Here is a 15,284-nt window from a genome sequence, read left to right as displayed (position 1 = left end):
TCTCTCCTCTTTCCCTCCCTCTTTCTGTGTCTCCCTCTCTCCATTTCTGTCTTTTTCTCTCTCACTTATCCTGCTTGTCTCCACTTTTTCAATTCCACCACAGCCAAAGCCTGTTAATGAAACAGTTGTCTTTTGTACAGGCTGCAACGTCTGCCTCTCCAGTTTCTTCCCTTCGCCTCTCCCATCAGGCTATAGTCTAGTTGTGAAAACCTTCTCTCTCCCCTTGCCTCAACTCCATGAAATAAATCAGTCATCAAGCTTAATGGGACTGGAAGAAGCCTGAGTTCTCTTTTCTATAACCTATTGTTAGATTTTCATGGGAATGTGATTTTGTGGGGAAATGGTATTTGTAGCCATTAGAGCCTTGTGTCCTTTCAGCTCCATGATGTGTCTAGCAGTAGAAGGGCTGAGGAATAATATTCACTGTGGGTGAGGCCAAAGAAACTAATGAGAGCTTTTATATTTGCTTTAAAGTACTCATAAAATTGTATGCCCACATAATAATTCTATGTATAAATGCATTATCCTCTATAGAAGGCAGCTAGGAGGCACAGGGGATAGAGCACTGGATCAGCAATTGGGAAGATCAGAGTTCAAATCCGGACCCAGAGGCTTTACTAGCCCTGTTGGACAAGTCATTTTACCTCTTGGGCCTCAGTTTCCTTTTCTGTCAAATGAGAGGGGTTGCACTAAGAGGCCTCTAAGGTTTCTTCCAACTCTAAATTTATGATCTTATGATCCAAGAATCAGTCCCTGATTTCTCCAGTCAGAAATGATTGTTGCTCTCAGCCAACCTCAAAATACTTAGTATGCCTCTTATGCATTCTTATGCATCATTTAAAAATTTGTATTCTATTTAGAGGGGCAGCTAGGAGGTATAGTAGATAGAGTGCCAGGTCTGGAGTCAGAAAGACCCATCTTCCTGAGTTCAAATCTGGCCTCAGACAATTACTAGCTCTGTGACCCTGGACAAGTCACTTCACCCTGTTTGCCTCAGTTTCCTCATCGGTAAAATAAGCTAGAAGGAAATGGCAAAGCACTCCAGTATCTTTGCCAAGAAAATCCCAGATGGGGTCACAAAGAATTGGACATGACTGCAAAATGACTGAACAACAACAAATTCTACGTAGGGCTATAATCAGAAATTTTTTCACCTAGGACAAAAGCAGTCGGGGGAGCATAGAAGCATAGAAGAGCGATATGTGTGTTGGGGGGGTCCAACCCCCATCCTCTCTAGGGCTGGTAGAATGTGGGAATTGTGAGAGGGGATCATGGGATCTACACCATATGGCAGCCTGGGCCAACAGAGATCCACGAGGAGAGGTATAAGGACTATGGTGACACTGAGAGGGAAGCCTTTCCCCTAAATGTCAACACCCTGGGAGATATTTGCTCCTTCCTAGTTACAGCTCTCATTTTATTTATCTGTGTATATGTCTTTACACAGGCAGCTAGGTGGCTCAATGGATAGAGCACTGGGCCTGGAGTCAGAAAGAACCCTGGGCAAGTCACTTAACCTCTTTTTGCTTTAATCCACTGGAGAAGGAAATGGCAAACTCCATATCTTTGCCAGTATCTTTGCCAAGAAAAGTCCACGGACAGGTATTGGCATGCTATGGTCCACGGGCAGACACAACTGAACGACAGTGTGTTTAGTTAGTCAATAAACATTTATTAAGCACCCACTTTGTGCCAAGCACAATGCTAAGGGTGGGGGATACAAAAAGAGGCCAAAAACAGCTCCTGCCCACAAGGAGTTTACAGTCTAATGGGGGAGACAACAAACAAATAGATGCAAAGTAAACACAGGATAAAGAGGAAATAATTATCGGAAGGATGTCACCAGAATTAAGAGGGATTGGGAAAGACTTCTTGTAGAAGAAAGTATTTTACCTGGGACTTAAAGGAAAACAGGGAGGTCAGCAGGACAAGACAAGTGAATTCACCATCAGGTTCCTAAAGGTTTTTGTGGGGCCACGTATTCAGAAATGATAATCATTTTAAGTACTTAAGTACTTACAAAGACTGATTTGATGCTTTTCCCCCTATACTTCTATAAAGCCCTTGACTCATTATGGAACGCAAGTAGCCCTAGGTTCTCAAAGGCTATTTCAAGAAAATAGAAATCTAGTGCTTTTTGTTGTTCTTGAGTCATTTTTCAGTTGTCCGACTCTCCATGACACCATTTGGGGTTTTCTTGGCAAAGATTTGGGCAAACTGGTTTGCCCTTTCCTTCTCCAGCTCATTTTAGAGGTGAGGAAACTGAGGCAAACAGGGTGAAGTGACTTGCCCAGAGTCACACAGCTAGTAATTGAGGCCAGATTTGAACTCAGGAAGAGGAATCCTCCTGACCCCAGGCCCAGTGCACCACATAGTAGGTGCTTAACAAAAGTTTGCTGACTTGATAAGCTTTAGCAGGTCCCATCAAACTGGAAAAGCTTCCAGTCCAGCCCTGGTGAGAGATTCACGAAAGCTATCTCCCTCTGAAGATGTACGTGCAGAGGCTTTGATTTGGGGAAATGGAGGAAGTACCCAGGCAGATCTTCAAGGTACTGACCAATAGGATTTACCTCCCGGGGGTTCACCACATTCCAAGGGTGAGGGACTGCCTTAAAGAAGAGAATGTCTTCCGTATTTCAACGTAATCTCAATGTCACAATCCAAGACGTGCCTGTTACAAAATGCCTGCTGGATGGTGGTGATGGCAATGATAGCTGATATCCTTAGCCCTTCACAGAGACCCATTAAAAATCCATAATGGGAGACCTCTGTAGTAACTGAGACTCCAAGATGACTGTGATTATCTGCACCCATTTTTAGGAGTGAGTAGAAGAAAATGTGACAGTAAACACTGTGATACACAGCATCTGCAGTTAGAAGCCCCAGTGTGGATCAGAAGTACAGATTAGATGCTTAAGGGGCAGGCACACGGGGCCTGGAGTCAGAAAGATGACCTCAGCTCAAATCCAACCTCAGACGCTACCTAGATGTGTGACCTTGGGCAAGTCATTGAACCTCTGTTTGCCTCAGTCTTCTTATCTGTAAAATGGGGATACTAATCACACCTACCTCCCAGGGTTGTTGTGGAGCTCCATTGAGATAATAATTAGAAAGCCATGGATGCACAGTAGGTGCTATAGAAATATTAGCTATTGGGGCAGCTAGGTGGCACAGTGGATAGAGCACCGGCCTGGAAGTCAGGAGGACCTGAGTTCAAATTTGGCTTCAGACCAAACGCTTGACACTTACTACCTGTGTGACCCTGGGCAAGTCACTTAACCCTAATTGCCTAAAAAAAAAAAAAAGAAGAAGAAGAGGAAGAAGAAATATTAGCTATTATGGGAACAAAAACGAACTTTTGAAACTCAACACTGAACTCTTTGACATAGGGACTGACCATGTCCCAGCTTAAATCCCACCTTCTTTGGTAAGCCTTTCCTCATCTTCCTTAATTCTAGTGCCTTTCCTTTGCTGATTATTTCCAGTTTATCCTGTTTATCCCTTATTTGTGTATAGTTGTTTGTATGTGGAGTTTTCCATTAAGCTGGGAGCTCCCTGAGGGTATGGATTGTCTCTTGCCTTTCTTTGTATCCCCACCATTTAGCACAGTGCCTGGAACATAGTAGGTACTTAATAAGTGTTTATCAACTAACTGCTTACATTATCAGTCTTTTGGAAATGTGATTTATCATTAAGTTGGTGAGAGTTCCAAAGACTTTCAGAGTCACTTGTCTTTACAATTCTGCTATAATTGTATAAATTGTTCTCTTGCTTCCTCTCACCTCACTCTGCATCAGTTCATAGAAATCTTCCTGGATTCCTCTGAAATTAGCCCCTTCACCATTTCTTATAGCGCAGCAGTATTCCACAACATTCACATACCATAACTTGTTCAACCATTTCCCAGTTAACGAATATCCCTTCAGTTTCCAGCTCATTGGCTCCACAAGAAGAGCTACTATAAATATTTTCAAACACATGGATCTGTTTTCTTTTTCTTTGATCTCTTTGACATAAAGACCTAATATTGGTATCATTGGATCAAAGGGGATGCACGGTTTAATAACTTTGGATGTAGTTCCAAATTGCTTTCCTGAATGGCTGGACCAATCCACAGATCATTAATATACCTGTTTTCCCTCACCCCCTCCAGCACTGATCACTTTGTTTTTTTTGTTATCTTTGCTAATTTGATGGGTGTGAGGTGGTACCTGAGTTGTCTTAATTTTCTCTACTTATTAGTGATTTAGAGCATTTTAATATGGTAATTGACAGATTGGATTTCATTCTCTGAAAAATGCCTATTCATATCTGTTTAGTATTTACCAAGTGGGGAATGGCTCTTATTTCCAAAGGGATATTCCTAAATCACAAGTCTGACCAGGTCATCCCCTTGCTCAAAAAGCTCCAGTGGAACCCTCTTGTTTCTAGGGAAAACATATGGATTCCTCTGTTTAGCACATAAAGTCCTTCACCATCTGGTTCCAATCACCTTTTCCAGGCTTACTGCACATTGGTCTCCTTCATCCACTCTGCTTTAGCTCTATATCTTACTATTTTCCATACACAACATTCCATCCTATGTATCCACAGCAAAAGCTACCTATCCCTCCTGATTGGAATGTACTCCCTGCCTTACTTCCCTGGGCAAGTCACTTAACCTCAATTGCCTCAAAAACAAACAAAAAACAAAGTTTAGATGAAATGCCACCTTCTAAAGGAAGCTTCTCCCCATCCATCACCCCCACTGTCCTCTCCCTGGAAATTACTTCATATGTATTTTGTATTTATTTATTTATGAGCATATCTATTGTTCCACCTAATGTAAGTTCTTTGGAGGTAAGGACTGTTTCCTTTTTGCTTTTGAATGCCTAGACCCTAGAGCCTAGCACAGTATTTGGTACACAGTAGATGTGTAAGGTGTTATGTGTGACTCCTCACTATCTTTCATCCCCTATATCCAATTGGTTACCAAAACCTGTCAATTTCATCTCTGCGACATCTCTCCAAAAATGTTCGCCTTTTTCTCTGATTCTGCCTCTCATCACCTCTCCCTTGGACTACTGCAGTAGCCTTACAGGTGGGTCCAACTGCCTCAAGTCTCTCCCCACTCCCTGCTATCCCCACTCTCCAGTCCATCCTCCACTGAGCTGCCAAAGTGATTTTCCAAAAAGGCAGGTGTGACCAAAACCCCCCTATTCAATAAACTCTGGTGGCTCCTTATTGCCTCCAAGATCAAATACAAAATGCCATGTTTGGTATTCAAAGTCCTTGCTTAAAGTGCTCAGTAATTGTGAATTACTAATATTAAATTTGTCTTCTTATACCTAGAGTTTCGCCTTTTGGAGGTACATAGAAGATGACTGACTTCCCCTTTTCTCCATGAAACCTTTTTCAGATAAAGACACAACTGTTACCCAAGTCTTTTCTTCCGTAGGTCAAATATATCCATTCTCTTCACCTAGTCCTCATGTGACATAATTTTAAGTCCCCTGGACGTGGTCTGACTTGTCATGGGAAGCACATGACTGAAAACTAAATAGGATCTTGGAGATACCTGTGTATGATCTGATGGAGGAGAAGGCTATTTGTGTGTACCCATGTGGGGGGGGTGGGGGAGGAAGAAATTGGAGAATGGAAAAAGAAGCGAGCAAATAATTGAAAGGAAAAGGTGGAATTCATCTCAAATACACAGGATTACAGAGTTGAAGAAACTGAGGCCCAGAAAAAGGAATGACTCGCCTGGAGTCACACAGCTTACGGTAAGTTTCTGAGCCCTGAGCTCAAGCACATCTTCTTGATTTTTCCTGGCTCCAAGTCCCATACATTCCTGAGTGTATGAGTTTGTGTGGCACAGGGAACAGTGACGGATACTCACACAGATGCTCAAGGCAGTTAGAAGCCGGGAAAGTTAAATGTCCGGGCTTCGGTCTCAGGCGCTTAGACTTACTAAGCAGCCATAAATTTGATAACCCTGTGAAACCCTTCTCTAAAAAGGTCGGAGCTCTTTACATGAGCTTTTCCTTAGATTAGCTAAAAGGAGGAAGTCGGAAAAGTGTGATGGAAAGAGCTCCATGGATTTGAAGTGGGAGGACCGGGATTCCACTGCTTGCTGTCTGCCACCTTCTAGGTGTAGGAAGTTGAGCTAGGCATTCCCCACTCCTTCCTTCTCAGTTTCCCCATCTGTAAAATGAGGGGCTTTTGGATGGGATGACCTCCAGGGTACCTTCCAGTGCTAGGACCTCTGTAGTTCTCCTATGGAAATCATTTGCCAGGGTCCCTTGCTTGTCTTCTAAGTCACGCCTGACAAGATGCGTTACCCTCTCTTCTTCCCTATTACGGCTGAGGGCACAATCACCCAGTCTTGTGACTTAGGTGTCTTCCTTGACTTATCCCTCTTTCTCACCCTCCTATATCCGATTTGTAGTTAAGTGCTCTGCATTCTACCTTCCAAGCATTTCTCCTCTCCTATATGCCCCCTTCTCTCCTCCGAGGAGGCCACCTGCTGGTGCAGACCCTCATCACCAAAGCCTAGACTATGGCAATAACCTGCTGGTTGGTCTAGCTGCTTCAGTCTTAACCCACTCCAATTCGTCCTCCATTTGGCTATCAAAGTGATCTTAAAGTTCATGTCTGTATCCATGCCCTCCCACACCCATTCAATAAACTCAGTGGTTCCCTGTTACCTCCAGAATCAAATCTAAAATATCCTCTTTGGCTTTTAAAGCCCTTTACAACCTGGCCCTTTCCTACCTTTCTAGTCTTTTTACACCTTACTCCTCTCCGTGTGCTCGGGGATCCAGCTACACTGGCCTCCTTGACTTATCTCCCGACTCCATACATCCCAAGCCTGGAATGTTCTCCCTGCTCATCTCTGCCCCAGGCTTCCCCGGCTTCCTTCAAGTCTCAGCTAAAATCCTGCCTCCTGAGGAAGCCTTTCCCGCCCCCCTTGATGCTAGTGCCTCATCTCTGTTGACTGGCTCCAGTTCACGCTACCTACCTACCTACCTACGCTTGTTCGTACATAGATGTGTGCATATTGCCTCCTCCGTCTAATTGGGAGCTTCTCGGGAACAGGAGCTTGTTTTGCCTTTCTTTGTAACCCCAGCGCTTGGCACCAAGCGTGCCTTGGCGCTGCGTGCCTGCAGTGAGCAGGGGTGCCCCCGAAGTCGGCTTCTCCCCCATCTGCCTCTTTCTTTCACTTGGCTTTCGGGGTGGATTCCTGCCCAGCCCTTTAAGGATGTCTGCGCCTTGGACCGTTACTGCCGCTGGGAGCCCCTCCTGGGCTGAGCCTGCCCCCGCCTTCCCTCCCTTGCCCCTAGAGAGACTCACCCCGGGCAGCTCCCGGTGCCTCCCGAGGCCAGCCGGGCAGGCAGTCGTGGTTCACTCACCCAGCCGGGCCGCCCCGTCAGCAGCTCTCTCCCGCCGCTGCTGCCACGAGTGGCTGGCTCTGGTGGCTGCCCGCCCGTTTTTGTGGGGTAGGGGGCGGGAAGGAACTGCCCGAGGGGAGCGGCCCCGGCCCTGCCCACCCGTCTCTCGGGTCTGGGGCGCCCCTGCCTGCCCCGTCGAGGTTAGAACCCCGGCCTCCCCGCCCCCTCAGGATTAGGGTCCCGACCTTACTGCCCCCCTGTTAAGGCCCCACCTTCCTCAACCCCTCGGGGATTAGGACCGACCCCCTCCTCCTCCTCGCCCCCTCTCGTGTTAAGATCCCCTCGGAATCAGGACCATTTCTTTGCCCGCTTCACCTTAAATTTCCCCTTCCCTCCTCCAGGTCCCCTGGGGATCAAGTGCTTCATCCCCTTCCCCCGCCCTTTCCCCTCCCCCCGCCCTTTCCCCTCCCCTATAATCCCAGACAGGGTTCCCGTTCTCCGTGGGACTGTTTGCCGCCTCACCAGAGGCCCGTGGTGCAACCCCGGGCTGTTCTAAACCCGGGGACAGCGTGAGCCTCACTAGGTAGCAGAGGTGACCCAGAGCCGGGTACAACAGATCCTGGCATCAGGGGGCAAGGAAACCGCTCACAAAGGCTTTGCTCGCTGTTACCCCACTCCACCTGGGCTTCACCAGCTCCCAAAAGAAACGACAACCGGAGAGCCTGCTTTTCTTTTCTGCCACGACTCCATAGAAAAGTCCTCTGACTTTCCTGGGATGGGGGGGTGGTCCACTCTCTCAGCAGCAGATTGAAATCCCTCAATAAACCAAAGTCGCGGGGGTGGCGCATTTTTTTTTTTTTTTTTTTGCTTTGTAGGCACTCTTTCCAAATAGGTCTGACCCAGACCATCCAATGGAGTTTGCTGCCTAAATACCACGAGGTCCCAGGAGCTGTCCGTGCCCCTCTTCAGCCCACCCAACCAACCCACCCACGCCAATTTACTGGTGACGAGTCCCCTCCTCCAGGCCATGGGATCACAGGGCCAGCTGGCCCAACCCTGCTCATTTCACTGAGAAAACCAAGGTACGAAGTTCTAAGTTACTTGGTCAAAACAACCAGGATAGGGAGTGAGGCTAGGATGCCACTGGTCTGATCCAAATCCAGTGCTCTACTCTAGGGGCATCATCGGATGGCACCTTTATGGAACCCTTCCCGTAACTCACTAGGATGGTTTCTAAGATACACCTGCAAATGAGTAGATCTCCTTGCCCCCAAGAGGTCTTGAGGCATTTTGCCCTAGATCTCTAGGGATAGAGAATATACTTAACTTGCAGAGTTGGGTCAAAGTGGAAATCACCTCTACAAGGAAAGCTTTCCAGGTCCTCATGATCACACCCCAGCTTAGTTCAGCTTCCAAGGTAGAGCTAAGGGGTCCATTTTATGACTAGAAGCACTCCACCTGAACTTCTGCTCCCATCTAAGACAATAGTCCATTTATATATTATAATGTGATATCCACCGTATGGAGAAAGGCAAGGCAGGGAGGAGAGTTTGTCATTCTCCTGCAAAATACTTTCTTCCAGCCTTTTCCCCAAATAGAATCCTGATGCTCCTGAGTCCTGTCCCCCATCTCCACCCCACCCCCCAACAAAAACTTAATGTCATGTTGTCAGTGCCAAATTTTAGCAACTTGTAGCTGCTGTTTAATTCAGAGAAGGTGCATTTTCCTTTGCAGGCGCCTTTAGATGAGTTTTTCTTAAAAGTAATTGGATCTTCCTCCAACAGGAGGAACAATGGAACTTTTCATGCATCTTCAGAGACATCCCAAGCTTGCAGTTCTCTGCAGCACACCAGAATCCTTCGGCTTCTTGGACTCCATGGGCTGTTCCATTCCCACTGAAGGGGGAGTGTCACTGATAGAGGGTGTGTAGAAGGGAAAGTGAAAATATCTCAACACTCACAGATTCTTTTCCTATTCCATACTTTCAAATAAATTCTGAAATTCTCACAAGCCACTTTGCAGAAAGATTACACAGAAAGCCCTATTAATTCAGAATTTCATTAAGGACCGAAGCAACATTTGCTTTGAAATTATTTTCTTCAAAGGAAGTGCATATTACAACAAAAATGAAGGAGATAACATTTGAAAACATTTTCAAACGACTTTAAAGCTTTTAGGAGGGCTATTTATATACAACTGATAAACTGCTTACAAATAATTCTTATTCTTTAAAGTAGACCCTCTAAGGATCTTTATTAGGCTCTATTTTCTTAGCCTAGTGTTTTCACATATACCTGGAACAAAACTACATTACTTTGAAAATGTTCTACGTAATCCAAATGTCAGTAATTTAGACAAACTCCACCCTATTAATTCGATATTTATTTACGTGACTTTATTATTTAGTTCCATGTGATCTTATCGTTCTGAGTGTGCAGAGGCAGAGAGTGGAAAGAGCACCCAGCCTTGGGTGCTAGCTAGTTCTGCTTCTTCAGTCACTTACTGGTACTTTTGGATGTGTCACTGCTGAGTCTTTGTCTCATTTCCCCCTGCTTTCTCCATCAGCTGGGGCATATCCCAGAAAGCACTCTAAATACCTGCTCGATGGACTCCCTTCTTCCTAACAAAAAGGTGTACCAATAAACTAACAGGTTTGCTAATTGGTTCACTAATCAAAAAGATGTGGCCGTCTCAAAAGCTAGCCACAAAATCATTTCATTCAGAATATAAAGACCTGGTTCCTAACAATATGGTACAGAGCAGAGAAGAACACATGGGCTTGGGAGTCCAAGGATTTGCCTCAACTACTAATCTTTGTGATCTCAAGCAAGTCACAAATATTCTGGGCTTCAATTTCATCTGTAAGAGGAAGGGGCTGGACTAGACAGACATGGAAGGGCCTGTCCAGTTTGAAATCCTGGGATCCCCACAAAGGACTTCATATGGGTGATGGAATCTGTATTCTGACAGCAAACTTGGCAACATGTGAGGAGGACAATTTTCTTCCCTACGCTTCACAGTAAATCTCAAATGCTGTTTTAAATATCAAAAACTATGTTTAATGATAAGGTTAACAGAAGCAAGGCAAAAAAATATGAAACGCAAACTTTAGGAACATCTGCCTTTGAATTTCTTGACATTTTTCTAATACAAAAAAAAACCCCAACCAAACCCACATTTACCATACACAAGTATAAAATGGCTTAAATTAAGGCATAGTCCAATTGGCTGAAGCAGGTTCCAACTCAGGTCTCTCCCTGGCACAGGAGCTCACTTGCATCATGTTCACATGGCAACATACTCACAAAAGGACAGGAACACAAGGAGGGAAAGGTCCATTTGGTACTGTTCCCAGGTTGTTATCAGTTCATTTTAACCCAAGAGAAATGCACAAACAGGTTGAAGGACTTTGGAGACAGTTTTTTCTTCCTTGAACTAGAAAATCCATCCCTCCTCCCCAGAGAACTAAGGCTGTTCATAAATCCTCAATGCTGGTATTTTTTTCGGAAGTTTATGATTTTACCCAAAGCCTCTGATATTCTGGGAAGCTTGGCCAAGAATGAGACAATGAGGAGGTATACCTGAAAGGCAGAGCCCTAAACAGTAACTATAATGTTGAAAAGTCCTAGTCTTAAGACTGGTTGAATGAAAAATAAGTGTTTGACTGCCTGTCATTCATTATCCATTAACTGGAAAGTTATTCAAAGCTCAAATTTGAAAAGGCTGCCTAGAAGGCTGAAGACAAGATTAGAAGAGTAGTCAAGTATAAGGTTGCCAAGATAGCCCCAAGTGACACTTCATCTGATCAGGCATTTGGGCTGGAGAGAACTCCAAACCCTGATGTACAAAGACATTCTAACTCCACCTTCTGAGCCCAAGCACAGCTGAGGGAACACTTTGATGCTTCAGGGAAGGTGGTGGGTTAAAATGTGAAACCTTTTAGAAATAAAGGAGTACCTGAAGGGCTCCAATCTTCCTGAAGAGCCCTTTGGGGCTTTGTTTTAGAGCATATGTCTTTTAGCTACCTTGCTGTGACTTAGGAGGGGGCAGGGAATGGCATCATCAGGGCTTCCCGTGGTCTAGGGAGACAGGGGTAGGAACCACTCACCTTTACACATCAGGAGTCTTCTAACTATATAAAAGGGACAACACTCCACTTGTTTCAGGGGAAAAGAGGGTGGAAAAGATAGGTATGGAAGTAAGATGGGCAACCTTGCCCTTCAGCCATAGTGGCCATGGTGTAACGGAACCAGTCACCAGTGCCTCTCCACAAATGCCATTTGGCGCTAGACTTTTCTTGCTTGCTTGCTTGTGTGTGTGTGTGTGTGTGTGTGTGTGTGTGTTGTGAGAACCCTATCAGTGAGGTAGAACACAGAATACCATTCCAGAATATTCCCATATATTGCAAAAATTCCTCAGCTAGATTTTAAATGTATTCCTTACTACTGCAAGGTGTAGGACTTAGGTAACTTTTATGGACTGGAATGTATAGTGTTTAAAAACAGGAATACTTGAGTTTTAAAAATAAAATTTAAAGCCCCTGGTTTCTCTGTTCAAAACAAAATGGATCTTATGCCTAAAAAAAGTAAACAAATACTGAGATGCCTCATCTGCTAAAGAGGCTGAAGACATTTACCCACCACACTGGTCTGCTCAGCAACAGCTGTAGCCAGTTGCCACAAATAAAGGAAATGACAGCAAAGAGCAATGTCCTCACCCAAATCCCCTTTCAAGGACAAAGGGGAGACAGAACCACAGGCCTACAACCTCAGTAACTTTCCAATGGTAGAAAAAAGGTTACTGGAATTGAAGTTTAATGAGTTAGGGGACTTCATGCTAACCCCCAGAACTCAGCCTAACCAATGTACTAGAAAGCCAAAAGCCGTATTTTATTTTATATAAAGTGAGATTATAGCTTCTCTTCAACTTTTAAGTTCTGAAACACAGTCCCAAAGAGATGCCAAATCTCCAGAGGCAGTACTGCTTTAATTCTAATGAATTAGCCTCTTAAGTGACTTAGAGAAACAGGGAACATTGCCTGCAAGAACCTGGATCTCAACAGCAGGGGGTGGGGTGGGGGTAGCCAATCATTTTCAGGAAAACAGACTAGGCATATTTAAGAGTTAGGACTAAAGATCCAGGTTTCTGAACATGTTCTCCCACTTACTCTTCTAGCCAAGTTCATAAGACACAATCGATTAAACACAGCAATACCTTCTTCTTTAACACAAGTCACACAGACTTCCTGTTTCAACCAGCTCCTCCAAATTCCTGTACCACTCTCTCCTTCATTTATATATAATCATAGTCCTTTTCCTAATTACCTGGACACTAGCATGTGGTGATCTTGTTTTAATATCTTCTGAGTAACAAAGAATTTAACATACTTACTATGATGGACAAGAGGTAGTCTACTCAGTGAATGTTTACCTAGAACAGCGTTCTACTTTATGAAGTCTTTGACCAGACCATCTTTTAAACAGGGAAAGAGAGGGTGGGGGTGGAACGGGACCCTAGAGAATCATGACGTACTTCCTGCACCAGGATAGAAATGCTTATCCTTTCAAAAGGAGGTGAAATGATGGACCATTTCTTGCTTCTTAAACATCTGATTACACTAAATCATTCATTTGTAATTAAGATATCATAAAGAGAAAAATCAAATGTTAACTGCTGGCTAAGAGAAAGTGCTAACAATGACTTCTCCCAGCTTTTCATGTTAGCTAAACTGTCCGATGCTTCCCTGTCAAGATTTACCTCAGTCAGGCTAGAGAAACACAGCAGTTACGCAAGCACAGGGCAATGCATAAATAAAACCCCTTAATACAAGGCGGGCATGAGAAGGAAGGCAGGAGTGGAGGAAGAGAAACCTATTCAAGTTCTCCCTGAAATGGGCATCAGAAGGGAATGAGAGCACCATATTTCAGAAAGAGGGGAAGGGGGACCTAACAAATATCAGCAATTGTAGGAGGAATGATGCTGTGGGGCTCTTTAGTGAAAGTTAGAACCAGTCCATGGGCACTGGGGGCCATGTAGCAGGTGCCACAATTCCTATCTCCATTCTCCTCATCTAGTCTGATGGGCCTCTCCAATCTCTTGATGAGGCTGGTCCTTATCTTGATCGGCTGGTTCTGAAACAGGAGGGGCAGAGCTCAGAGGTTCACTGGCACTTGCTGTTTTCTCCAAGGATGTGGGTGTATCAGAGAGCTGGTCAGCTTGGAGGGTGGGGTTGATCAATTCTTTGTTTGGCTCCTGTTGAGAAGGGGAAGCATTTGAATCTTTTAGGGGTTGGGGACATTCAGATGAAGCCATCACCCAGGAAGGCTGAGGCAGGTCCTTCTACAAAAGAAAAGCCATAGGTAAGGCAATGTAAATATATTCAATGAGACCCCTGAAAAAAGGCTAGGCTAGAGGAGACTCTACACCTCAGGAAACACTGATGGCTGCTGGGGGACAGGCACCTGACAGAAACAGAAACAGCAGTAAAGAAGGTAAGGCAAGTCGAACTTTCTCAGAGCAAAATAACAATAAGCCCTGAAGCTCAAACTCTTCTCTCAAATGGTCTGGAAAAGAAATAACATATGCAGCTGATTCCAGATTAAAATAAATCTGAGCCACTGAAAATCGCTTATAATTATAGCTACTTGAATCCACAAGAACTGTGGCTCCTTTTAAGATGCACTCAACAGCCCATAAATCACACAACCTCAGAACCAAATGGACCCAAGTCCAACCTGAAGCTGAACAGAAGGCCCCGACAGCACCCCGGAAGGCGGTGGATGATGCAGCCTCTGCTCACAGAACTCTACCAATGGAAGATTTGTTATCTCCCCTGCTTCTGGACAGCTCCAATTGTTAAAAACATACAGCAAGACTTCTTAAATCAAAATGGAATGTTAAATGTCCAAATCCTTCATGATGCTCAGCCTGAGAAAGGAAACAGCTGTCCAAAATGCCACTCTAAAAGAGCTGCAGACTCCTTACATCTGGGCCCCTTTAGCTTAAGAGGCTGTGCTGTAAACAGCACATAAAGAGTACTTCCTTTTGTCAAAGGGGTCCAGGATTCCTTCTTTCCCCTTTCTGAAAGTTTAACTTGCCTCACCTGCTCATAAATTGTCACGCTCCCTTCTCCTATACTCAGCCTTAACTCAAACAAATCATTCTTTTAATGTCAGATCAATAGCTGGATGAGAAGCACACCAATCAGAAACTTCTATCAGAGGGGAAGGCTTTGAGGAGGCCCTTTTAATTCAGTTTTGAAATTCAAATTATCTTCCCCAAAAAAACCTGGAAAACAAAAGTGACATGTGGTTGGGCACAACTCAGAAATGAGGAGGACATGACAGAACAAGTTCCAAATCAAAATCTAGGCCCACACTTCCCACAATGCTTTTAATGGACAGAATGAAAAAGGGGATCTTGTTAGCCTCAAACCACAACAGAGCAATGGCTCCGATATCTAACATGGTTGGGGAAGGACGAAATATTAAATATAAGTGAATTCTCCAGACTCAGTGAAGTTCGGACTCTTAGAATTGGAAGGAACCTTAGAGGGTCATCTAATCCAGCTCTTTTGATATCCCCAACAACTGGGCATCTAAATAAAGTGCTGAGATATTCTTATTTAGAGATTTTTGATGAAAACTTTTCTAAAATGTATTTCACATTTCCCCATTTTTTTAAGAAATGAAGACTAAACATAACTCACTGCTTTCTTGTTGCCTCCCGGTAACCATAATGAATTCCAATCACTGTATCGTTCAGGGAAGTTTCCCCCAGAGCTGAAAGACCTCTGGAGGCTACTGCTGTGTCAAGGTCTTCAGTCTCCTCCTTCCAGGGACAGAGCTGCTGCTCACCATGCTATCAGGGGATACCGCTTCTTCTAATATGATGCCCTGTATTTCACTCACCACC

At 44.5% G+C, this 15,284-nt stretch overlaps 2 protein-coding genes across 5 annotated transcripts in view; both read right to left on the bottom strand.

The window, feature by feature from the left end:
* Nucleotides 1-7,383, bottom strand: part of TMPRSS9 (transmembrane serine protease 9) — a 101,076-nt gene extending 93,693 nt beyond the window's left edge. The window contains exon 1 of the mRNA XM_027853290.1: nt 7,333-7,383. The gene's annotated coding sequence lies outside the window, so the exon portion shown is untranslated. The remainder of the gene's footprint in view (nt 1-7,332) is intronic.
* A 3,023-nt stretch (nt 7,384-10,406) lies between these two features.
* SPPL2B (signal peptide peptidase like 2B) overlaps nt 10,407-15,284 on the bottom strand; it is a 45,764-nt gene continuing 40,886 nt past the window's right edge. The window contains exon 15 of one of the 4 annotated variants that reach the window (XM_027853093.1): nt 10,407-13,709. In XM_027853093.1, coding sequence (XP_027708894.1) covers nt 13,437-13,709 — 273 coding nt within the window. In that variant the 3' untranslated portion in view covers nt 10,407-13,436. The remainder of the gene's footprint in view (nt 13,710-15,284) is intronic. The other 3 variants (XM_027853094.1, XM_027853095.1, XM_027853096.1) reach the window with 3 other exon arrangements.

This window comes from Vombatus ursinus, unplaced genomic scaffold, assembly GCF_900497805.2.
Source record: "Vombatus ursinus unplaced genomic scaffold, bare-nosed wombat genome assembly UNPS02009918.1, whole genome shotgun sequence".
Taxonomy (NCBI): Eukaryota; Metazoa; Chordata; class Mammalia; order Diprotodontia; family Vombatidae; genus Vombatus; species Vombatus ursinus.
This window is presented reverse-complemented; position numbering and strand designations above follow the sequence as displayed.